The 24,283-nt window shown below is 42.3% G+C and overlaps 1 protein-coding gene across 5 annotated transcripts in view; it reads left to right on the top strand.

Annotated features, from left to right (window-relative positions):
• LOC133477180 (alpha-1,6-mannosylglycoprotein 6-beta-N-acetylglucosaminyltransferase B-like) overlaps window positions 1–22,690 on the top strand; it is a 92,997-nt gene extending 70,307 nt beyond the window's left edge. For 4 of the 5 annotated variants that reach the window (XM_061771657.1, XM_061771660.1, XM_061771659.1 and 1 more), the window contains 9 exons: window positions 2,648–2,779; window positions 10,237–10,370; window positions 12,282–12,412; window positions 14,297–14,452; window positions 14,570–14,716; window positions 15,822–15,938; window positions 17,562–17,636; window positions 19,397–19,689; window positions 21,817–22,690. In XM_061771657.1, coding sequence (XP_061627641.1) covers window positions 2,648–2,779; window positions 10,237–10,370; window positions 12,282–12,412; window positions 14,297–14,452; window positions 14,570–14,716; window positions 15,822–15,938; window positions 17,562–17,636; window positions 19,397–19,689; window positions 21,817–22,015 — 1,384 coding nt within the window. In that variant the 3' untranslated portion in view covers window positions 22,016–22,690. The remainder of the gene's footprint in view (window positions 1–2,647; window positions 2,780–10,236; window positions 10,371–12,281; window positions 12,413–14,296; window positions 14,453–14,569; window positions 14,717–15,821; window positions 15,939–17,561; window positions 17,637–19,396; window positions 19,690–21,816) is intronic. The other variant, XM_061771658.1, reaches the window with a different exon arrangement.
• The last annotated feature ends 1,593 nt before the right edge of the window (window positions 22,691–24,283 follow it).

The following is a 24,283-nucleotide window of genomic DNA, read 5'->3' on the forward strand; positions in this document are numbered from 1 at the left end:
AAGCCACCAAATGCAAGAAGTATTTCTGCTATGTAAAGGTTGTAGCAGTTAGCAGATGTTTTTTGTAGCTGGGAACCTTGACTTTGCAAGGTTATGTTTGAGGATCATTTGTAGGTTTTTTGTTTGTTTTTGGTGTGCTAACGCAACCAATAACCCTCTGCGCTTTTAACTCTTTCATTTTATTTGTCTCTTACTGTCATCTTCTGCATAGGAACACTGTTAATGTAGTTACTAGCAGTACAGTGGAACCACCAGGCTTAGACACATTCTGTTCTTTTACAGTATCACTGACACGCACATTTTCAGAAAATCAAAGATGAAAGATATACGTGGCTGTATAATTTGACACTCCATCCCGCCATTGACCCAACTATTTGTAAACAAGCAATTAAAAAGTACATTTTCCGTAATCTGTATTTCGACATTGATACAAGTGAATTTACAGTATATGCAACCAAAGTTTTGGTCAAATTTTGAATGGCACAACCTCAGGAACGTTGAAATGTAGAAGTTCTACTGTGTCGTAATGTGTTTGGGCGTTATTCATTGGCCTAGTGCCAAGTGCGAGACGCTTGTTTACTCTCCGCCAGGCTCTAACAAAGGGCAAATGGAAAAGGAGCTGTGGTTTATTTTGCACACTACTCACCTTAAGACAGGTATTCAATGCGGTTTCATCAGCTCCAGTGCCTTTGTGTTCACCAACAATTGAAAGAAGAGCAGAGAAGAGGGAAGAACTAATGTGTGCCCTTTCTCCATCTTCTCTTTATTGCTTTTCTTTTATTCATCCTGTGTTAGGTTGTGTAGGTGTACCTAATGAAGTGTCCCGCGAGTGTATATCGTATTGGAGAGCTGCACAACTGATCCAATCTGGATCAATGTATCAATGTATTTAGCATTTTATTTGTATTTGATAAGACTACGTCACGGCAGAGTCCACCTTGCTTGGTTACACGCGCGCCCAATGAATCCAGTGTGATTTTATGCAGCGTTGATGCGTTTTGTAACGGAGGCGTGTCAGCAGACGCTGTGTTTGTATGAATAAATACGCACGACAACACATCCGCGGCGTTTCCCGCCATTGCTTGACCATCTGCTGCTGCGAGGTACCGCCGAGCCAGGTCCTCATCAATCCTCTCTTTTCATCTTGTTTGTTTGTGTTGTTATGCCAAAGGCCGGTACACTCCCGGCTTTACTTTGATTGAACCGACCGCTCTACGCATGTGATGCTGCCTCGTGGAAAAATATGCTTTCGTACCTTTCGGCAAAGTTGTATTTTTCTGGCTGCTTAGGAACTTCAAATGCGGAAATGTGCACACTTCACAAAGCCCTTGGAAATTACATCTGAGGTGCGCTTGAGCAAGGCAATTAACGCTCCCCCGTTGCTCCAGCGTATACTTCTGACCCTTTTTCACTTCACACTACCTACTCGGATCACCGAGATCTTTACAGGAGGTCCTCGGTTTACGACGGTCCCGTCATCCGATGTTTCCAGGTTATGAACCCCATAACAGTTGAACTGAACTTGCTCTGGCAAACCAATCTGAGGATGGAAAAACGCTGACGCCATTTCCTGAGACTAATTTGAAATCGGATTTATTGAAAAATCAGTCCCATTGGTAATATAGTTCGTAGTAAGTTACATCGAGCGGCGCGACTGATTCTGAAGGCCTTGAGCAGATTTAGGTTGACATGGCAGAACACCCACATGTACGAGCTGGAAGCAGCGGAGCCAAGAGAAACTCTATGAAATGAAGAGGATAGACTGTTGGGAATAAACGAATGCAATTTCATGGAACAAATAGAATTTAGGTTGTACAGTGGCTTAGTGCTGACAGTGCAACAAAACACACAGATCCTCACAATGAGATGAGCTCTCACTCTAATTACCAAAAAAGAAAACAGCAGGAGCCGTAACACAGGTCTAGAGACACGGAGTGTGTCTTTGCAGCATTACACTCCATAATCTTTACTTTGCTGCAACACCTCATTTTTTGTTTCTGCTCTTCGATCCGTGAAACTTGCAACTTCCCGTGGGGCTATTTCGAAGAGAAACCAAAACTGAGCCGAGCCGATATTGCGCAGCAGAGAAGCAACATTGTGTTCCTTTTATGTGATTGGTTAAACGCACGAGTCAAAATATTCTGCAATTTTCAGCACCAGTGCACTTGAGTAAATCTGCATACGACAGAAACTTTTGGTTGATAGGCATCGCTATGAGAATGTATTTGGCACCGACTGCTGCTGTTTATCGCTCACATAATCTGTCAATCAAACAATCTCTCTACTGTGCCAACCTCAGTTGTTGTGATGCCGCAATTGTGCTTTGTTTGCCCAAAATGCACCACACACAGCAAAAAAAAAAAGCAGCAGTCCCCATGTACTGTCATAATGTTTTTTTCATTGCTGTTGTCAGCAATCTGAGGCAAAGCTAAACACATGCCTGTGAGGCAGTAGTAACCTGCGATAATAGGATTATCATGCAGTTGTATTTATGGAAAGCAAATAAGGCTATACAAACATGATTACAGTACACCGTATTAATCATGCAAGCTTGGATATTTGGCTGTCATTTCATATTTTACGATTAGTCGTCATGTTCCCTTGTAAAAATGTATTTTTTTTGTGTGTGTGTGTGTGTGTGTTGCAGCTTCCTGGGTGTGCCCCCCGGCCGAGGCAGTTGCCCACTGACTGGTCCTCTGCCTTTTGACCTCATCTATACCGACTACCACGGCCTGCAGCAGATGAAGCAGCACATGGGGCTCTCGCTCAAAAGACACAAGTTGGTCCTGCACTTCCTTTTTTTTTTTTTTTCCCCCGTGCATTTGTGTGTCACAAAGGGAGTAGCAGCAAAAGTGTGAAAATGTAAGTGCTCTATCACAGGGATCAACATAAATGAGTCCACGGCAAACAAATTTGTTGGCTTCTTCTCGTTTATGTGAAACAAATGACATAGGTTGTTGGAAAACAGACTGGGTCATGAGTGGCATTGTTCAGGCGCCCCATGCACATGTTCAGAAACCAAAATGACATTTTTTACTTCAACACGCTGTTCACTACATGAAAGAACCACCGGCCAAGTACAGTTCACTTCTATTTAACTGTAAGTAAAAAATATTTGTCTTTTACGTCGGCATATTAGGGTCGCCTATCGTGGGGAGATGGCGAGAGAAAATTTAAAGTCGACAGGACGCGCTTTTAAAGTCATCGTGATGAAGTCGTCAAGATGAGATGCACTGTAAAGTTGTCACGATGAAATTTAAAGTCATCACGATGAGATTTAGTCGCAATCTTAGTCGATCACGCGTAACGCGGCCAACAACAGTGCGCGCTATCTGTTAGATCGTAAACGCAATTTCACGGGCGCTGGTTGGGATCTTAGTAAATCAGGCGCTAAGACTATTTTGCCATATTAGCTGGTCTTAGCGCTAGCTCTGTTTTTTTTTCTGTTTTTTTTTTTCTTTATGTTCTTGGAGTCAACTATGAGGGAAATTCAAAGGAGCAGCAAAAAGACATGACATAGCATGCCTGTCAAAAGCAATATCATTAAGATTACCAAAAAATGTGGAGGTGCCTGCTTGTGTGTGTGCGTGTGTGTAGGATGTTCGCACAACTCAGAGTGCGCCTAACAGCTTTTGGCATTCCCACAGAGGTGGAACATCTTGGAAAGTAGGCCATGAGACCACAGGAAGAAAATCCTTTTATAATACAGTCTTCATCACGTTCTTGCTACGATGGTAACAATTGACATTTGTGGTTAGTGCGATCGGCATCGAGGAGGCGCGATATGTGACGAAAGGCCAAATGCTAAAAGTAGAACAGAGATTATATACAAACCAAAGTGAAGGTGGGGAGTTGACAATAGAGCAAAGAGAGCAAAAAGCCCCAAAAAAACGAAACAAAAACAAAGTCCTCTGCTGGGACACGCCTGGTAGCAAACAACACAGAGCTGTGAAAGCCGTGACATGTATTTTTAAAATCCAATTATAAGCATTACAGAGGAAGTTTTTTTTATCCCCCTCCCCTGAACACAACCTATTTTGCTGCTTCTCTTTTACTCAGAGCATGTGTGTGTGTGTGTGTGTGTGTGTGTGTGTGTGTGTGTGTGTGTGTGTGTGTGTGTGTCATACACACACACACACAGTCGCACTTCGAAAATAGCACAGACTATATGTCAGCGCACAGCAGCAGTCTGAATCCAATTGCTTGCTGAGGACAGCAGTGCTGCGTTGTTGTTTGGAGTCTTGATTTGTGCCGTGTGACAATTAGCTCGTTAGAGACGGATCCATAGAAATACTGTTCCGAAAGATGGACTCTGGTCCAGACCCGGGTGCTTTTCTTCACAGACCCAGACCTATTATACATGTTATTTAGGTGGATAATTGCACTCACCTTTCACACCCCCGCTATATTGTGGATGTTTAAGCAATAATTTTTTTATGGGTTTTTAAAATACGGTATACTGTTACAGACAAAGACAAATTTGGAGTTGTGAGGTGGTATGACGTTGTGCTGCAATATGGCGGGCCACGCTGAGGTCTACTGAAAGACACGCAGCGTAATAGAAGAAGAAAAGGCCGTGTAGGTCTCTAACTAAATTCCAGTAATAGCCATTGTTGATGTGTGTAATCTCGTATCCACTGTTGGTGCTCCGTGTGTTCAAGTAGCATTTTGTTGAAGCTTTTATGATTACCGTGACTCAGCTCATCAGTACGGCACTAGTATTAGTCGTTCTATGCAGAGGATAAAGAATATGTGACTGAGTAACGTTATGTCGGTCTGCATGTGTTGTTGCACTGTTTGCGTTCAGGCCATCGCTTAAATGGTTAAAGCACCACGACGTTGAGGCTTTTTCACCTTAGCGCTAAGCTCTCAGATTGAAAGGCTTAGCGAGATTGTTTTAAATACACAAAGTGTAATTTGTCTTTGTTTGGTTTGTTTAGTTTGCCGACAAACTTCGACTTGGAGTGGAAATAAACAGCTTGAAGCCTCTCCTAAATAATTATTTCTAATTGTATCTGCTAAACTGCTGCTTGTTTTGTGTGTGTGTGTGTGTGTGTGTGTGTGTGTGTGTGTGTGTGTGAATGACTGCCACCATACAGCGCTTGTATCTCGAGTCTGGTCAGTACATGCAGCACAGATGTGAAGCAGTTCTCAAAAGCAGTGAACTAAATATTACAGTAGTTCAGTGCTTCACGGGAAGATGCAAAACATACATGAACATACATTTTCATTTTCTTCACTTTCTGTAAAACTAAAAAAAAAAAAAAAAAAACATCTAGAATTTGCAGTATTGCCGATACATTCGCCTGTCATCAGGATTTCAAAGTAGCGAAGGTGAAATGATAAATCAGAATGAATTTTTGTTTGTTTTTTCTTTGGGTCATTCATTCATTCAAGCCCAGAACAGAATTTGGGCAGAGTGAATGAGTAAATAAAATTCCTCCCCCCCCCCCCCCCCCCCCCCCCGCGACCCTCCACGGTAAGAACTAATTTACACATACCTGCAATATTATGAAGAAGCTAATTGCAATATTGTCTGATCAAAAACATGAATGTAAATAGTCACACTACTAGCACATCATAATATGGACTTTTTCCCAAATGTGAATAACTGCATGTTCTGTAAATAAGTGTCTTTTTGATAATTGCGTGCTTAAATTGTTTTACCTCAACGTTGCAAATTGTGAGACGTTTAGCTGATTTCCATTGTTCCTGTAACATTGACAATAAAGTTCTAGTATTTTATATTATGATATATCATGATAAATGTGTATAACAAGGTAACAAAAACGTCCTATACTTTTTCAGTTCTGGATTTTATTTCTACAAAAAAAAAAAAAAAAAAAATCACTAGAACAAGTTGAACGTTGAGAAACGACGCTAATTATTTGGTGTAGTTTAGAAAACTATCACTCCAAAACAATAATAACTATAATCCATGTTATTTGTGAGTATAACAAATGTTTGAAACATTTAAAACATTTGTGTTTAGAAAATGTCATACAAAAATAATGCTAAATGGCTTTCCTTCAGTGGATTGATTTTCTTGCTTTGAAAAAAATAATAAAACATATTCAGTGGGTGTACAATAAAGTGTCGAAATCCACCTGCAGCAGCAGTGCGTACAGGAGAGAAACTGAAAGTCAAGGATCGACCTCATTACGCTAATATCGATCAATATCAACATCAGTGCTATCGATATTTGGATCAATCCGCCTACAAGCCACGAAGATCTTTTACGCTTGACTGTGTAACATGCACCAGTCATCATTCAGCATCAATCTGTACAACTGCAGGAAGTCTCTCCTTATGTTTATCGTTCCCATCGTAACCTTGATCCATTTCAACAAACTGTCTGTGCCTGCCTGAGTCAGTCTTTCTTTGTTATTCTTGTCTGTTTCCTTCTGTGAGTCTTTCACCGTTGTTGCCTAATCTTTCTCTTGCCCGCCTTTGTCTGTCCTTGTCTGCCCGTCTCGGTCTCATTTGGTCTGCCCGTCTTTCGGTCTGTCTACCTGCCCATCTGTCTCCGTATGGCTTTTTCCTCTCTGTGCATCCGTCTGTCTCGAACTACGTGTGGCGTTGCTTTATCTCGCTTCATTTTCCTGGTCTCTTTGCATGAATATATGAAATAATACTCTTTCATTCTCAAAAATCCTCTGAGACATAGCCAAGCTTGTGAACGGTTAGCGTTCTCTGCCTTCCATCTAAGGTCTTCCTCGTCAATATCTGGAACCGTTCAGTTAAGCCTTGTGGTGCAGAGAAGCCTCATTAATTAATTGTTCTGGGGCTTTGGAGCTTTTCAGCTCCATTTAATTACTCTCTTTTTTATGTTTTCAATCACTCTAAATGTTCTTGTGGTGTGTCTGGATGAGACCGTGCTGCAATATGTTGCGTTATGAATGTAGCATACTTAAATAGCAGCCTCCGCTCTAATAGACGAGATGCCCTAATTAATTCCCAGGTGCCCGAATCACTTGAACTGATAATTTCCCCTCAGGACAAAAAAAATATCAAGGTGATATGTCCACACACACACACACACACACACACCACCTGTGTTTAGGCGACTACAATGTAATGAAAGTCGATTAATCGATGATGTCATTGATATGTTTTCAGCACAGTACAGCGGTCCTTAACCAGTTTTACACCACGAACGGATTTCACATAAAGTCATATTTTCACGGGCATGCACAGAAACAAATAAAAACTAATGATTAAAAGTACAACTTACCATTACGCTAAATGTAGTTGTAGCAATTAGTGGGAGCCCCACGCATGTGTCCGTTCAACCAACTGGTCGATCTCATCTTGCGTTGTGTATTTGAGGATAAACATACATATTTTGAAAGTGACCGTGCCGCAGGTCTCATTTTTAATCAAATATTTCCACCACTGCCCTCGTTCCTCGCCGTCACTTTGACTCTCTTTAATCGGAATAGCCGAAGCTAGCGAGGCTAACCGCTATTCTTATCCGCAACCACTTTATTTTCGTAATCTCCGACTCGCGCAGGCGTATGATGAATGTCTCACAATGTTAACTGGCCGAACATTTTGCTGCTACGCAGAAAATTATAGTCCGGCGGAGGCAGCACAGTCGAAACAGTCGATTCGAAAATCATCTGTAAATTGGCCGATTGAAGACGAGATGCCAAAAACACGATTAGCGAGAAGCTGACCTCAAGCGTTAAACGTCGATGCAGTGCAGGAAAGTTGATTCGTTAACTAGTCGACTAAACAGTTCCACTCCTACTGTAGAGCACATTTGTCATCTGTAAAGCTGACATCTACTGTACGATGTTGTTTTAAGATGAATTGCTGCGTATAGTTTGTTCTTACAGTGCTTCTGGAGAAAAAGCTGGCAAACAATTTGACACTGACCCAGAAATATTTAAGGACTGGAAAAAGTTATTCAAGAGGTTTTTTTTTTTTTTTTTTTTTTTTTTTTTATATGAATTTATTCCATGCAGGACACAACTGAATCGTGTCCAGAAATATAACAACGCAATGGAGAGTCTGTAATACAATACAGAATAATTTAGATTAAATATAATATTTATTATCCTTCTATTTTCTATAGGGCTTGTCCTCATTAGGGTTGCGAGTGAGCTGGATCTGATCCCGGTTGACTTGACACCCTGGACTAGTCGCCAGACAATCACTGGGCACATATCGGCAAACAACCGTGCACGATCACATTCACACCTATGAACAATTTACAGTCTTTAAAGAGCTACTAAAATGCATATTTTTGGAATGTGGGAGGAAGCTATATCAAAAGAGGCATTATTCATTCATTGTGTACAAATGAAGGCCTTAACCTAATAGACTCTCTTCAGTCGGATAAAAATAAACTTCCTCGGCCTCTGCGTAAGGAAATGGAGTCTATCTTCAAACTGTTGGCTGCCATTGTGTTCTTGAAATTGTGGCATCCGCCCATTTTCAATGGGACGGTGTGAAGGAAAATACTCTCTCTTAACTAATGTATGACAATTCAGCCAATTGGTAAATTTGTAGAAGCTCCTGACTGGAGACACAGATGGAGGTTGGAATATTAAAAGAATCCCATTCCAATCTGGCAATGCACAAGCTACGATACGTAGCGCCATCATCTGAGTCATTTTAAAGCTATTTAAAACCGACTTGTGCGCTTAGAGGACTGAAAATCTGCATAACTATTGTCTAGATTGATCGTCTTTTAAAAAAAAAAAAAAAAAAGGCTGACCAACAGTTTAAATGTAGACACATCAAATCAAATGGTTGCTCCATAGTTAACATCAGATGAGCCTTTGTGAGCAGCCATTTAACCCAAATTAGCCTCTCACTCTGATCCCTGCTTGGATATTCGGCTCAAATGTCTCCACCGTTATTTTCCCCGTTCCCTCCCTCGGGGACCTCTTATCCATGGCAAACAGTGTTCGCTTTCCGACAGGGTGATATGCGATAGGGCAGCGAGAGAGGGGACACGCGATGCAATATTTGACTTTTTCATTAATAATTCACTCTGCGCTTTCTCTTGACCTAACCATACAACCTTACTTTTGTAGGGCGATCTAAATACAAATACGTGCCACAATTTTGTTCATGAATTTATTTATTTTTTTGCACATTTCTAGTATGGTGAAGTTTAACAACGTTGGTGTCCACTGCATTCTCTATTCAGTTCATACAATACCACGCCTCAAACAGCTGTGCAAGGTACATTTTCATCCCTTATTTGCGGAGGTAAGGGCCCAGTTACATTTTTTTTTTCTTTTTTCACCCTCAGTTGTCAATTTATTTAATCCTATAAAAATGTCATCACAGAAGCGGGGGCGATGACACCAATGTCTCCATACGAGCCGCTTCAATAGACCATCAAACGGGAGAGTGGCAGAACATGAATTTGTGTTAGGTGTGTGCTTGATGTACCGATACATCTACGGGACTTGTGAGGCGAATCGTGAATCACAGTCATTCCTTGTATTTGTATCACACGGGTCCATCACGAGACATGCGGCATGCGAGAGACTCCTGTCGAAATGATCACAATATGTAATGTCTGTAATGTATTTGTTTATCTTCAATTGTCGTTAATATTAATGTTTTAGGATGATACCGTATAGTAACAGCAGCAATAATGGCTAAAAATGTAAAATACTGTACCAGCTGTTCTCTGAGGTGAGCCTCACTTTTCCCACACTTTAAAAAACGCAGTTACGCAATAGTTGTGCTTCACACCTGTGTCCAAGTCAGTCAGTGTTGAAGCAGGGGAAGAAAAAAAAAAAAGACTTTAAAAATAGATATTCCCGTAATTGCCAGCCAGGAGGAAAATGTGACTGCGAGCAAGTGGAAGCCACCTTTTAGCCCTTGTTAATCCTTGTGAGATGGTGAGTGTTTTAGTGGCACACACAGGGCCATATAGTGTGTGTGTTAAATGTGTGTCTATGCATCAATGCCTGACCACACTTCTTACTTTTAAACAGCTTTTATTTCTTCGTTGTTTTTTAACAGCTGTCACGCGATGAATCACTTTAGACTTTAATTCGACTCGTTTGCCACTTTTTCTCTTTTCTTTACTGGCATCATTTAAAGCTGCAGATGTTTGTTGACGTGTTATTAGTGTTTTCTGTGCTGAAGCTGTTGTTGGTTTTTTTTTTGTTGTTGTTTTTTGTGCGTGTGTGTAAGGGGGAAGTAAAAAAAAAAAAAAAAACATCCAGGTGACTTTTTGAAAGTGGCTGTATTGTGTCGTTGCAGGTGTCACATCCGAGTGATTGACACATTTGGGACGGAGCCAGCGTACAACCACGAGGAGTACGCCACCCTGCACGGCTACCGGACCAACTGGGGCTATTGGAACCTGAACGCCAGGCAGTACATGACCATGTTCCGTAAGAATCTCAGGGTGGTTTTTATCAACTTCATTGTCACATATGAAAACGTAAAACATACTTTGCAGTATACTCATAAACACTTGGGCGCAATTGTCAAGGACGAAGCGGACTGCCCTGGCTGCTGTTGCTGTATTATGCTGCTCCTGTGACAAAACAAAACATACTGAACACGACATTTAGTCTCTCTCCCTCAACCGATCCCGCACACACCGAGCAGCGTGATGTGTTCAAATCCACTCGCAAATAACCACATTCTCTGAAAAATTTAAAATAGTAGTCTTACTAGTGAAGCTTCTCCTTGGATTTCCTCCATTAGTTTTATGTTGAACTGCTGAGCTGCTACACTGTTCCCTTCAGTCAAGCAAACAATGTTTACTTTCTTTTTAAAAGCAGTACAGTACCTTGTAAATGTTTGAATTTGGGAGATATTCTCCGTGAAGCGGCAGTACAAGAAATAAATCTGCCGGAGACGCTAAATCTGATGTCGTCCATCAAACGGCAACATGCCGTCACCCGCGAGGCCGTCGTAATTCTCGCTGTCGGAAATTCTCGCTGTCGGAAATATACTCCGGCACTACTCTGATACACTCCGAACTGTTTGGAAACTCAAAACATTGGAATTTGCGGAACACGCGCACTCTCAGAGTGGAGTTAGGGGAAGGGTGTCAAACAAATTTTTGTCACGGGCCACATCGTAATTATGGTTTCCCTTGGAGGGCCGTTATAACTGTGAACCCATGTAAATGTATGATCACCTCGTAAAATAACATACGCAAAAAAAAAAAAAATTGCTGAATGGCATGTTTTGATATCAGAAGCCAGTAAAAAGTTGTTAGCTCAACTATTATTCAGTTGATTTTAAAAGGGGGATTGGTGACAAGAAAATGCTTGTAATATCACGGTTATTAAAAGTGAGGACAGTTTCCAATTTTGGTATATTGTCAATGAATGAATAGTTTATTTTTCTGTCTTTAGCAAGAAATACGAAGTCGATGCACAGGATTTGTTTTAGCCGGTCACATAAAATGATGTGGAGAGCCACATTTGGCCCCCGGGCCTTGAGTTTGGCACCTGTGTGTTCAGGTGTCAGATTGAATTTACGAACGCACTCCCAGTGAGCAGTGAAAATGTACTATATTCAAGATACATTTATAACATTGGACACAACCCATAGGTACAATGTGGGGGGGGGGGAAATTCCTTATACCTATGTATAATATACTCTATCGACTTGATTGGTTTTTTTTGTTTGGTTTTAGGAAAAAATGCATATTATACGTAAGAAATTACAGTGGCACATTTTGTTGGGTAATTAAAGAATGTTGGAGTGTAAAAATGAAGACGTTCTCTTAGCTATAACGATCACAAACAGTGGCCATTGACTCATTCATTTGACAGGTGACTAATGTGTCTGCTCTTGTTTTATTTAACGTCGTTGCAGTGTCTAGTTTCTGCAGCATCACACTTAACTAGCTGCGACTGGCAGCTCCACAAATGTATGTTTTTTGTTTTTTTTTTCTTCCAGCGCACTTATTGTTCTCTGTCTCCTTAGTGTGACTCACTGAATTTTTGGCTACATAACTCGGTGCTCTTCTCACATTCACTTGTAAACCAGTCGGCTGTAGCCGCGCCATTATCGTCTTTCAGTCCTTGCCCATGTTTCACTTGGACTACCTGTCTACTGAGACTAAACCCACACACTCATGTATTATTTGTCCTTAGTCAACAGCAGCTGGCTCACGAGCAATGACTATAATACTTGAGGCGTGCAGCTGAAGGGCCGAATTAGCAGTGGAATGCAACAAACCGGGATGCTCTGTGTATCTCACTCACAGCACGACACACTGTCTTTGTCTGTCTCCTTTTGTCTCACCGTGCGAACGAATTGCCCCCGTTGGCCGCATTTAGCTCACACGCCAGACAACTCCTTCATGGGCTTCGTGTCGGAGGAGCTGAACGACACGGAGAAGAGGAGCATCCAGCAGAGCAAAGTCAGCAGCATGGCAGTGGTGTACGGGAAGGAGGCCAGCATGTGGAAGGTACAAAGCGACGACAAATGACAAACGCGGGATTTACGACACGCTAAAGCTTCCATTTTGGCAGACAAACACAAAGCAAAATTGGCCTGGGAAAAATCTCCCGTGCTATGTTCCTATTTTAGGTTCAAGTAGTTTACAAATTGTAGCCAAATGTATGTGGTGTCTAGCAATGCATATTTACAAAGTTGTTTTGTCCCTTTCTCACATTGCATCTGTCTGCGTGGACACAAGCTTCAGGTAAGCCGCTTTCTTTTTTTTTCTTGTTTATTATATTTCTTGAACTTTCACCTAACAGCCATTGCATGTTTACTTCTCACCGTAGGATTTCATTTCCAAAAAGTATACACACTTGTGGATGCACAAGCATTAGGCATTGGTTTAGCGTATATCAGGGTTATAGCTAAACATAATTATAATTCATATATTTTTGAAAGGTGTTTTTTTGCTTCGAATTTAAAAGTGTATCTTTACTTGGTGTAAATAACATCAGAGCGATTCAAGCCAGCACTTTCTAATCACGCACATATCAAAGCTGTTCAAATCTGTCCACGAGATTGTAAGAGTGTTAATGAGTGTTAATCTCTGTGTATAAATGATCCATACTGTCTCCACAGATACTTTTTTTTTTTCCCCAAAATTGACGGCCCTAAAAAAAAATCATTAAAACAGACACTTAATCCTTAAATCCACCAATCAAATGTCTAAAACTTGTCGCAATTGTTGTCCAATTAGCCATGTAGCTGACAAGAAAAAGATTAAGTCACTAGATTGTTTTGTTGAGGATGGATGAATGGTTAGCTAGATAATCTACATCTCTAGATAAATACACTAGTTTTAAGATATGTGGGTGTTTTGAGGCTAGCTATGTTTAATTGATTAAAGAAATCTTGCCAAGTCAATTAATTATTTTCCTCATTTCATGTATATTCTCCTAGAAATGTTACTATTGAGAGAAAATCATTTTTTTTATAATTTATTTATAATTGATCATAAATTATGAAAAATCTGAATTCCCAAAGCCTGACCGCTTCAAGATTTAAGCAGTTTTGTGGCCTGTTCATGGTCGTGGCAGAAATTGTGTTTCGGCTTGCACCGTGACAAGTGTTCCTGGAAAAGAATCCGTCTTTAATAGCTGTAACATCCACCCATCCATTTTCTGAGCCGCTTCTCCTCACTAGGGTCGCGGGCGTGCTGGAGCCTATCCCAGCTGTCATCGGGCAGGAGGCGGGGTACACCCTGAACTGGTTGCCAGCCAATCGCAGGGCACATAGGAACAAACAACCATTCGCACTCACAGTCATGCCTACGGGCAATTTAGAGTCTCCAATTCATGCATGTTTTTGGGATGTGGGAGGAAACCGGAGTGCCCGGAGAAAACCCACGCAGGCACGGGGAGAACATGCAAACTCCACACAGGCGGGGCCGGGGATTGAACCCGGGTCCTCAGAACTGTGAGGCTGACGCTCTAACCAGTCGGCCACCGTGCCGCCTAGCTGTAACATATGCAGCTAAATTGCCCTGCAAACTACGTTAATGCACAGCAAAGGAGAGTTTAAGCCACCTCTGTTCCACCTTAAAATAATTGCCATTGTCTGACGCTGTTAGTACTCGTAGTAATCGCTCTCTTCCCCGCGGAGAAGCTGATCGATCGCTCCTGCTTCCAGTTACGGCTGGAGGATTAACGGGGTGAGGGGTTCTTTTATGACATCATCCAGGGAAGATGCATTTTTGGTACAAATAACGGAGGAGTTGAGTAAACAAAAATCTTACATCTAACTCAATACTACGGCTGAACATGGAAAACAATACTGTGCTTCTGTAACTAAGCTGCGAGTACGCAACACAAGCCGCCTCACCTTTTGTCTGCCTCGTGGGTCCCATCAGGGCAAAGAAGGTTTCCTGCAGATTCTCCACAAGTACATGGAGGTCCACGGCACGGTGTACTACGAGACGCAGAGACCTCCAGAGGTCCCGGCCTTCGTCAAGAACCACGGCCTGCTGCCCCAGCACGAGCTGCAGCAGCTGCTTCGCAAAGCCAAGGTGAAAATGTTGTCACCTGACATTCTTTGTGTTTCGTGGTAAAGGGAAACCTGTTCAGATGGACTCTACTTTACATACTTGTTAAAATAGCATCCGCGTCTATTCCTCTGCCTGCAGCTCTTCATCGGCTTTGGTTTTCCCTACGAAGGCCCCGCCCCCCTGGAAGCCATCGCTAACGGCTGTGTCTTCCTGCAGCCAAAATTTAAACCGCCTCACAGCTCGCTCAATCACGAGTTCTTCAAAGGAAAGCCCACCTCGAGAGAAGTAAGCCGCAATCGACAGTTGTTTTTCCATCAGTCTGTTTTCTATGCCGCTTATCTTCATTGACACACGAGCTTAAATCACATGTATATACCAACAAAATTTGGTGCGGGGATAGCGACCAAGCCCTGCAGCGAGTAGCGAAAACCTGCGATAATTGACACCCCCCCAAAATGGTTTGTTGTCGATATTAATAGTTTCATCCATAAATATACCCCAAACTGTACGCAAACACTTTAATAGTTTTATAAACTCATTTTACAACATTAAGAAAAGTCAATAGCTGATCCCTAAATGCACGTGCGTGTTACCTTGGCATCCCATCAAGACAGCCATTGTCAAGCAATCACGAGACCTCCATGCTTTGTTAGCTTCAGCTTTTTCGTAGCTAGTCAGCAGAGCACAAAACATACACATGCAACCCGACATATAAAAAGTGATGTCGCCATTCGATTTACTCGATTTAACACGGATTACTACTTTCCTACTATCCAGATCTTTGGCACATCTCGTGACATCTTAGGGCATTACAAAACAAAACAAAAAAAACACACAATGCTGCGAATAGGTGACTTTTTCAGCAAGTAACTGAGGGGGAGTGGGGGGGTGGGTATCTCAAATGTACCAGGGGTAGCAAGAGGTATGCATACAGCAGCACTCGCCGTTGTAAACTTCATCTTTACAAATACTAGGTCCGCCGTGCTGGTGAAGATGTCTTGGACCAGATATATGATATGATATCATGGTCTCATGGTGTTTGCGCTGGGGTGTGGCCTTTTATTTCTTCAGCGGATGGCGCACTCGGCGAGTCATTGAGGGACGATTTGAGGCAAGGCCACCGTTTCTTCAAACAGCCCAAAATGTCACACCTCCCCAGATTATATCAGGATTTGGTCTTGCCGGTATTATATCATGGAGTGTATTTTGTGTTGCTTCATTTTATATTCCGTAGTATCCCAGTTTATGATGGGATAAAACAGGCCAGCCCGCTTTAACCCAGGCAATTCGATCTCTTGGTGGCATGAAAAGTTGACCATGGATAGTGTGATATATTCCGTAACAGAAAATGTCCAAAATAAAAAAAATTGCTGTTGTTGTTGTTATGCAGGTGTCGTCCCAGCATCCGTACGCGGAGCAGTACATCGGCCGTCCTCACGTCATGACGGTGGACTACAACAACTCTGTTGAGTTTGACGCTGCCATTAGAGAAATTATGCGGACCAAGGTAACCTCACCTCATCATAAAGGGTGTCCCCAAATTGTTTTTACATCCTTTGAAACATGACCATCTGAGTTAACTACTGTACATGTCCGAGCCAAATGAAACTAAATGGGCTTCGTGTTGAAAGTCAAAATGTAGATTTTAAAACAGATTTCAATCATGTTTAAGACTGCCTGTCACATGATTCAATTAACGTGAGTTTTTTATTTTAATTTTTTTTGCTGGCGTTTGTGACGTGTGCTTGCGCCTCACACAGGCGGGCCGTAATTCTTTATCCTTGGTGCATCTTGATGTCACAGAAATATTAAGACACTTGGGAACTGTGTAAAATTGTAAGGGGGGGGCAGCGGGAATCCATAATGTGTAAAAGTCTCCTTTCAACTTACAAATCTTAAAGTCACATCAAATCCAATGCGACTTTGTATTATTCATAAAATGCTTTGTTTTGTTTGTTCTTCTTCCAGCATGTGTCCCGTCTTGTTTAATTTTCTCCCTGTCCTCTCCTTTTTTTCTTTTCTGTCGCTCCCCTTTAAATCCTTGTTCTGTCCGACTGAAATTTATATAATGATAAATATCCAACATAATACAAAAAACCACAGTGGCAGTATATAAAACTCTACTGTTGCAGAGTAAGACTGTTGCGGCATAAAAGTTTAGCACCCTTAAATTAGCATGTTGTGATCATTTTTATTTATTCTTTTTCATAGACACTGCAGGACATTAACACATTCCGACAGCATTTTTATTTACTGAATTAGACAACCAATACGTGAATTTACTTGACTACTAAATTTTTTTTTTAATTGTAGCATTCATTATAAAAATTATTTTATTTTCGCAAATGAAAATATTTCTTTTTCCTTGTGGTTGTCTCTGGTTTCCTTTCAGTTGTCATGCACGCTAACATTTCCTCAGACCTGACTGTCAGCCAGTGGAGGCCTTCATGCAAAACGCACAGCAAGCTCTTCTCCTGCCGCTTGTTTATACACACACACACGACCATAGCAGGATTGTGGATAGTCTTGAGATGATGAAATTCTTTGTATCAGCCCACTAAGTCCTACCTGCACCATATGGCCATTATCTACAAACCACACACGCATTCTGTTCAGTCATGCAGGACAAAGCAATCTTTTGCTCTCTGACGAGTCATCATGTTCCAATAAATCTTTCTTTCTTTCTGTCTCCTCATCAAACGGATCTCAATGTTTTTTAAGATTTACAAAACAAAACAAAAAAAAAAAGGTTTCATGACAGTAGATCAGCTCTCCAGCCGTCTTGCTTTTCTCCTTAAAATGCATCATCGTGCAGCGCGACCCGATTCTATCGCACCTCTAGACCTCCACTCTGATTTGCTTTGTGCTGTTATTTCTGTAGTTATAGATCACGCCGGCAGTTCGTCTGCAGCTAATTAGGCAAATAAAGCATTTTAAGCACACGTCGCCTCACAGCGGGCACTCTGTTGCTCTGGCATGCAAATACAGAGCGGTCCATCCATCATCCACGCCGCTTTTACTGGAGTTTATCCGGCATGTGCTGAAATGATGTATCCAGACGTGTGCATCCACAGTGAGGTGACCATTTGCAATATGCGACATAATTGTGAGTGCTGTTTGTGTGTGGCAGGTTGAACCTTACCTGCCGTACGAGTACACGTGTGAGGGCATGCTGGAGCGAGTGCACGCCTACATACAGCAGCAGGTGAGATGCTAGCTGCTAGTCACCTTCATTCATACACATCATGGGTGGGCAAATTTTGAAAATGGACAGACTGAGAGACTCTTTAGCATTTACTATATTTTTTATTGTGGTACCTTGAGATACAAGTGATCCAACTTAACGGTTTTTTTTGATACAAGCCGTCATTTAACAGATTTCTTTTTTTCCTTTGACTTGTGAGCGCAGATTTGAGATACGAGCGCTTTATGGTGTCTGTGAACTCAAGTCAACACACTACAATAAACAGCAGTTTGGAAAGTAGTGAACAATTCATCACAAAAAAAAAAAAAAACACTTCAAGGTGGTTAATGCCACTTTCAGTTGCATTTTACTGTCAAACTAAACATAAAACAAACAGAATTACACCTGTATTTAACACAGCCAAACTGCCTGAAGAAGGGCCCCCTAGCTTAATGAGAATGCTAATTAACATCGATGTTTTGGTGCTTCAACCATTTACGCAACAGAATGAGCACAAACAGTTGTACAGCAACAACACGCAGAGGCAAGGTCTGCCTAGAGCTCGCTGCGGCAAGAGGGGGGGGGGGTTCATATGCGCTTTTTAAAAAGATTGTTTTTGCAAATTTTGTGTAACCCCAGGCTATGGCTTGCAGACCCCAGTTCCAAAACCATCCACCACAGTACATTAAACACCAGTCCACAACATTTCATCAATATCTTACAGCCGTTTGTCAGTTTCTCTCAACTCACTCACAAATCGAACCCCTCCCTCCCTCGGGCTCCGAAGCGCTACATCTAATGATATTGATGAACTAGGGGCGTGTCATGCAAGAGGGGACGCGCCAAGAGGATGTATTTTAGCAGTGCGGATGGCAACTAGATGACGATTTGTATTTTGAAAGTTGCTGTCATTACTTACAGCTCAGGTGTCAGTCATGACTAAAGACTGTTTAGTAAACGATTTAGTGTCTTTGGTTCGCTGGCCGGCCCATGCGGGCCTCCCTATCGTTCCTAATGTGCATTCAAAACAATGTGATTTAAGCTAGAATTGGATTTTTCGGCCTGAAAATATGAAGTTATTTTGAAGTATAACACTGTGCAGCTACATATCAAAAAGGGCAACCACTCTTCAAAGATGGAAGACATCCTGCAAGTGTTTACATTTTCACAATAACCCATCCAAAAATAGGAGTCGTGTGGAACGAATCTGGTTGAACTTTTTGAATTGAATTATTGAACTAAATGAACTTTTCTACCACGTTCTCATTGACTGAAGCCACCACTGTTATAAAAGCATGTCTCGCACACAGACATGTTTTCAGAACAATTTTCCACTATGTCCCACCTGTATAATTCACCTATTTACGGAATGTTTGTTTTTTTGTTTTACCACAAGAACCTATTCTATAGCCCAAAGCCACGTCTAATCTAAAAAATATTGTTTTGGTGTTATCTTGTGGAATCTTGGTGTCAAGAAACTGTGTCAAAGTGAGTCAAGGTGCTTCATTGAGTCCGGTCATAGCCTTGTCTAATAGAAAGAAGTGCTTTGCTGCCATCTTGTGGCATCTACAGGCAATCACCTCAATTACTCGTCGCAGCAGGGCTCAGTCCCTTATCACCCACGGATACCAGGGGTTCACTGTACATCTTTACCTGAAACCAAGAACCTCCTCAACTGAACTACAAGAGTCACTAGGGTTAGGGTTAACCCTTAAGCCAAACAAAACTGTGAAATTCTTGACAATTATTTTCCAAATGCTTATGGTGCTTTTCCCCCTCAGGACTTCTGTGACCCCGAGCCACTGTTCGTCCCCGCCAACGTGTCCAGACAAGGTTCTGCTGGCGGCGTGGGCGGCGGCCTGGCGAGGCCTCTCTTTGCGCCCCTGCCCAACTCCACAGCTCTGGGCTGGGCGCCCGACGTGGCCTCTCCGCCCGCCGCCTGGCCCCCGCTCAGCTCGCTGCGGCTGCTGGTGTCGCAAGAGGGCGAGTCGTGCGTCGAGGCGTGCCGCGCCCGCGGCCTCGTCTGCGAGCCCGCTCACTTTCGCTTCATCAACAACAAGGAGGCTCTGCGCAGGTATGGCAGCACAAATTCAACAAGTGCCTCAGGCACTTTTTGTTATTTTGTTCTCCTCCTTTCTCTTTGCTTAAGCAACATAGTTCATAATTATGTAATCCACAATATTGTATCCCGCTGAGGATAATTGATCTTTTTTTAAAATTGTATTTTATTCTTTTTGTAACAATATGCATTGCGAGCAGGCACATTGTCGTGGTGAAGCAGCCGCAAGCGCCGCAGGATCTTTTCGTAGACGTGCTGGTTGATTGTTTGGCCCACATTGAAAGGGAAAATTCGTAGTTTGCCGTTTGGGTTTGAAATATATCATTTGGGACACACCTGGTACAATCCTGAACAAAATGCATTAGACCACCAGCAGGGAGGGCAGCATTCGGCATCGTCAAGTCCTTGAATGCGGACTCTTTCGCTTTCAGTCAGCTGTCGACGTTTTCCCTTTTCAAGCATGAATGAGGAATTTCCAAGTGAATTCACTTCTTTATGGCCAAACTTGAGCAGCTCCGGGTCTTCTCTGAGAATTTCCCCAGGAGTCAAGCATAACATTCAACCACTTCCACAAATGTCCGTGTTCAACAATGCAGGTTAGTCACTATAATTTGACATCTTAATCAGGGAATAATGTCAACTTCACGATTTGTTTGTTTTTTGTAAAACTTAAAGGGGTTAAATGTTTGTTGAGCTTCTTTTGATACACGTGCTGTATATGTCCACTCCCTGATTAAGCTTGAATACAGTGCTTTTTCAATGTATTGTAATATACAGTAAATTCAACGTCAAAGTGGGCACCAATGGAGCAACATGCCACAAAGGATCCCCAAACTATTCTGTCAGCGGATATGAATCCATTGTGGTTTGCTATATAGAAATATGAAGACGTGATGGGGAGCTTTTAGCATCGATGAGCGAGAATCTAGTGCATGTACGCATGTATTTAACTTTGCTCCAAAACAGGAACTTTGGTTCAAATGTTTCCTTCCCGCAGCCCTGACGTATAAATTGTGTATTTGTGTGTTGAGTGCTATTCTCCACGCACTCCCCTCCAATCAGTCATGTTTCCTTCTTTATTGTCACTGCATCCTTCCGTTTTTTTTTTTTTTTTTTGCTGGTACGTGTAGTTGTCGTTTGTGTTCGTTGCGTTATAGAGACATTCTTCTTTTTGAGTTCTGTCATCCTCGTGTCTGCTGTGCGTGCGCGCGCTCGTCTGCAGCACGGCACAAACGATCTTTCGTCTCGCACCTGCCTAACAGCGCCACCAACATCTTTGGTTGCTTCTTCACTAACTCTATTGTCTCTGTCAGTGATTTTCTACACACTTGTAACGCCTTTTGTATCCATCTGAAATGCATCTTTTGCATTTAGTTGCTCTGTTCAAAATGGGCACCCTCATAAAAGGTTTAGAACGTGTTTATTAATCCCGTGCTTTCCAATGAATGAGCCTGCATTGAGTTCTACAGTGCGCCCCTTTGCCAGTTATAAATACAAGTAGCTCGTTATGAAATAACATTTTAACGCCTCACAATAACACTCTCCCCATGCCGGTTATAAACAGCAGCAGCACTTCATTCTGACCACAGGACCAGATATTTAACACAATAAATTGACTATAATCTGTGGAACTATTTTCAACTCGCCAAATAGTGAGCCTGCAAATCATTATTTACCTTTTTTTATGAACAATAAGGATGTCCATATCGCAAAGTTGTAACAGGTTGAACCAGGATGCTTAAATTTCCAATTCATTTTCCCCCATGAAATCATATTAAAAAAAAACGTCACTTTCATAAAACCTATACTTTATTAACTACAGGCGTTTTTATGTACTGTATATATTTTTGTATTTGTACACCCATGTCCACTAAGATAATAGTGCTTGGTTGAAAATGGCTTTTTCACTCCGGAACTTAAGTGCCAGCTTCCAAGTCAGCGGTGGTTATAATGTTAATTAGCCTCGCTTGGTCACATACACATTTTCATAAATAGGAAGGCAACAAAAGATGTATTTGAAGATGTGCCAATATCCTCACCTTGGCAGACGGGAGGTTTTATTCCCTCCCGTTGCACACACTACATGTTGTATGAAATTAGCCTGTTTTGTGTGTGTGTGTGTGTGTGTGTGTGTGTGTGTAGGTTGGAGGTTCAGTGTGATGTTCTGGACTCGGAGATGAACCACGTCCTCCCGGGCTTCTCCGTGTTGCGGCGCGAGTGCGCACTTCAGCGCGAGCCGCTGCTCTTCAGCTGCGCCGGCCAGTCGCCCAAATACAGACGCCTGTGCCCCTGCAGGGACTTCCGGCGCGGCCAGGTGGCACTGTGCAGGGACTGCCTCTGACCGCGGGACGCGCTCGGGCGGGAGAATCGGTGGCGAGGCAGGTAATGAGCCCGCTTACCTGAGAGTGCAGGGAGACGCCCTCCATTGTGGAATAGGAAGCGCGAGGCATGGATTGAACGTGTTCCAACAGGCGCCAGGGTACGATATGATGGGGCTTCCTGCGTCGGCGGCGAGTGGAGAAGTCGCTGCTTACGGACGTCGGCCAAGCCGGTCGGAGTGTAGCCTTCCCCCCACGGAGGGCAGATGAAGAACACACCCGCTCATTTGAGGACCCTGAAGTCGTCACTTTGGAGGTAGAAGAGGCTGCGGTGTCATTCCTTCCCTGGACGAGGAGGCCAGCGCAGTTCAATATCCAATCTCCTCTCGGCGCGCGCACAAAAGGGAGACGGACAAGCGGGGGGTTATCGCCCGGGCTTCCCCCCCCGCCGTATCCTCTTCCTCCCCCTCCCTCGTCGATTGGCAGAGTCATTTATCAGACCGGGCCCCCGAGTCGGAGGCAACATCACTCAATGTAATCATCCGTGGTCACAAAAGGCAGGAAAAGGAGCAGAGAGGACACAGATAAAGGCGACAAAATTATTTTTCAATGAATACGCTCAAGTGGATTTTTCAGAGTCCTCGCTGCCTGATGGAGGAGACGTCACCAAATAAAAAGATCATCATGGATCAAAGCCCCGCGCTGTCTCCTGTCATTGTGCTCTTCTCTACATTCCGTCTGATCTTTCAACAATTGAATTTTTTATTTGTATTTTTTTTCTCATTTGAACATGCGAGCATCCTGACTCAAACGCGATTTTGGTAGACCAGGGCAGTCTAACTTGTTTTTAAGCACGGGCCACATCGTGCTTGTGGAGCGGGTTACAATAGTAAAACCACATGTACAATTGCTTGAGTAACGGTACGCCAAAAATCATGTTGTTTTTTTTTGGTTTTATTTATTTATTTTTTTTACATACCTTGATTTATTTTTTATTTTTTTTTATAACAGCACTGGAAGACTCGCCCTAGCGGCCCAGGCTAAACTTAGCTCCTCCCCGACATCCAAATGACATGCATCACTACAACGTAATTTCATGATACCAATTACTGCACTACTTCCCTGTTTAGACGTAGCTTTTGTGGCATCTTACAGTGTTTCGGAAAGCACAGGAATTGCAAGTCGATGAGTTTTCCTGCAAAAACCTGCGGAAACACAAATGGATGAATTTGTAAGTAGTAAACCACAAAAATGTAGGATTACTACAGTAAGTGAACAGGATGCCAAACATACTGCATGTTTTGTGTGAGCAGCAACAGATTGAACAGTGTGAAGGATGTTATAGAAACCCTAATAATGCTATTGGTCAAACATTCTTTATTTACGTGGGATAAACCCCTTGAGATGCAACATCTCGTGTGCGAGGGGGGTCCCACACAACAGAACTGAGATCAACCCATTTCACAAGAAGCATCACTTTAGCAAATGAAGGGTAGTTGCAAAAAAATAATAATAATAATCAAGTTCTTGAATGCCACTCACAGTAAAAACTACACGTTGTGTATTTAAAAAAACACACACACAGTTTAGCTTTTAGTCTGCTAGCTTAATGCTAATGCTAACACACAATGGGAAGCGTACACATTACGCTTTAAGCGACTGATATTTGGCCACAAATGGCGCAGCAACACGTTTAGACATTCAATATAAGAGTGCTCACAGTCATATATTCTTTGTCCTCTGCGAGGAGCTGAGGCATCGATGTACAGTACATCTGTCGGTCTGTACTGCCCCCCCAGGTGACCAAAGCGGCCAGCTGCACAATAGCCATTCAAGTGATGCAAAGTGCTTTATTTTCAATTATTTAATTATGTCATTACTTTGTATTTAATAAAGTACGGTATTAGAGTGCTATTCATCCTGATAATCCGAATTGCGCCTGGTTTGATTCATTTTTGACAATGGATAACTAGTTTCTAACTAGGTATTATTTCTCGTGCCTGGTCAGCCAGGGTCCCAAGTGATTATCATATGGGTATGTTTTTTGTTTGTTTGTTTTTTGGAACAACTACAGCTTCAAACTGAGGTGAGTAGTCAATTGTTTTCCTCGAAAATGTTGAATAAACTTGCATCGATAATTTCAAGAGTTCCTCCTACAGTTGCGAAATGTTTTAAAGCCATTGTGATGAATACGGACAAATTACTTGGCAACAAAGGGATGAGAGCATATTCAATCTTATAAATGTGCAATTGAGCTAAACATGAGTTTTTGGACGTGATGGCAGAATTTG

Source organism: Phyllopteryx taeniolatus, chromosome 4 (assembly GCF_024500385.1).
Source record: "Phyllopteryx taeniolatus isolate TA_2022b chromosome 4, UOR_Ptae_1.2, whole genome shotgun sequence".
NCBI classification, from domain to species: domain Eukaryota; kingdom Metazoa; phylum Chordata; class Actinopteri; order Syngnathiformes; family Syngnathidae; genus Phyllopteryx; species Phyllopteryx taeniolatus.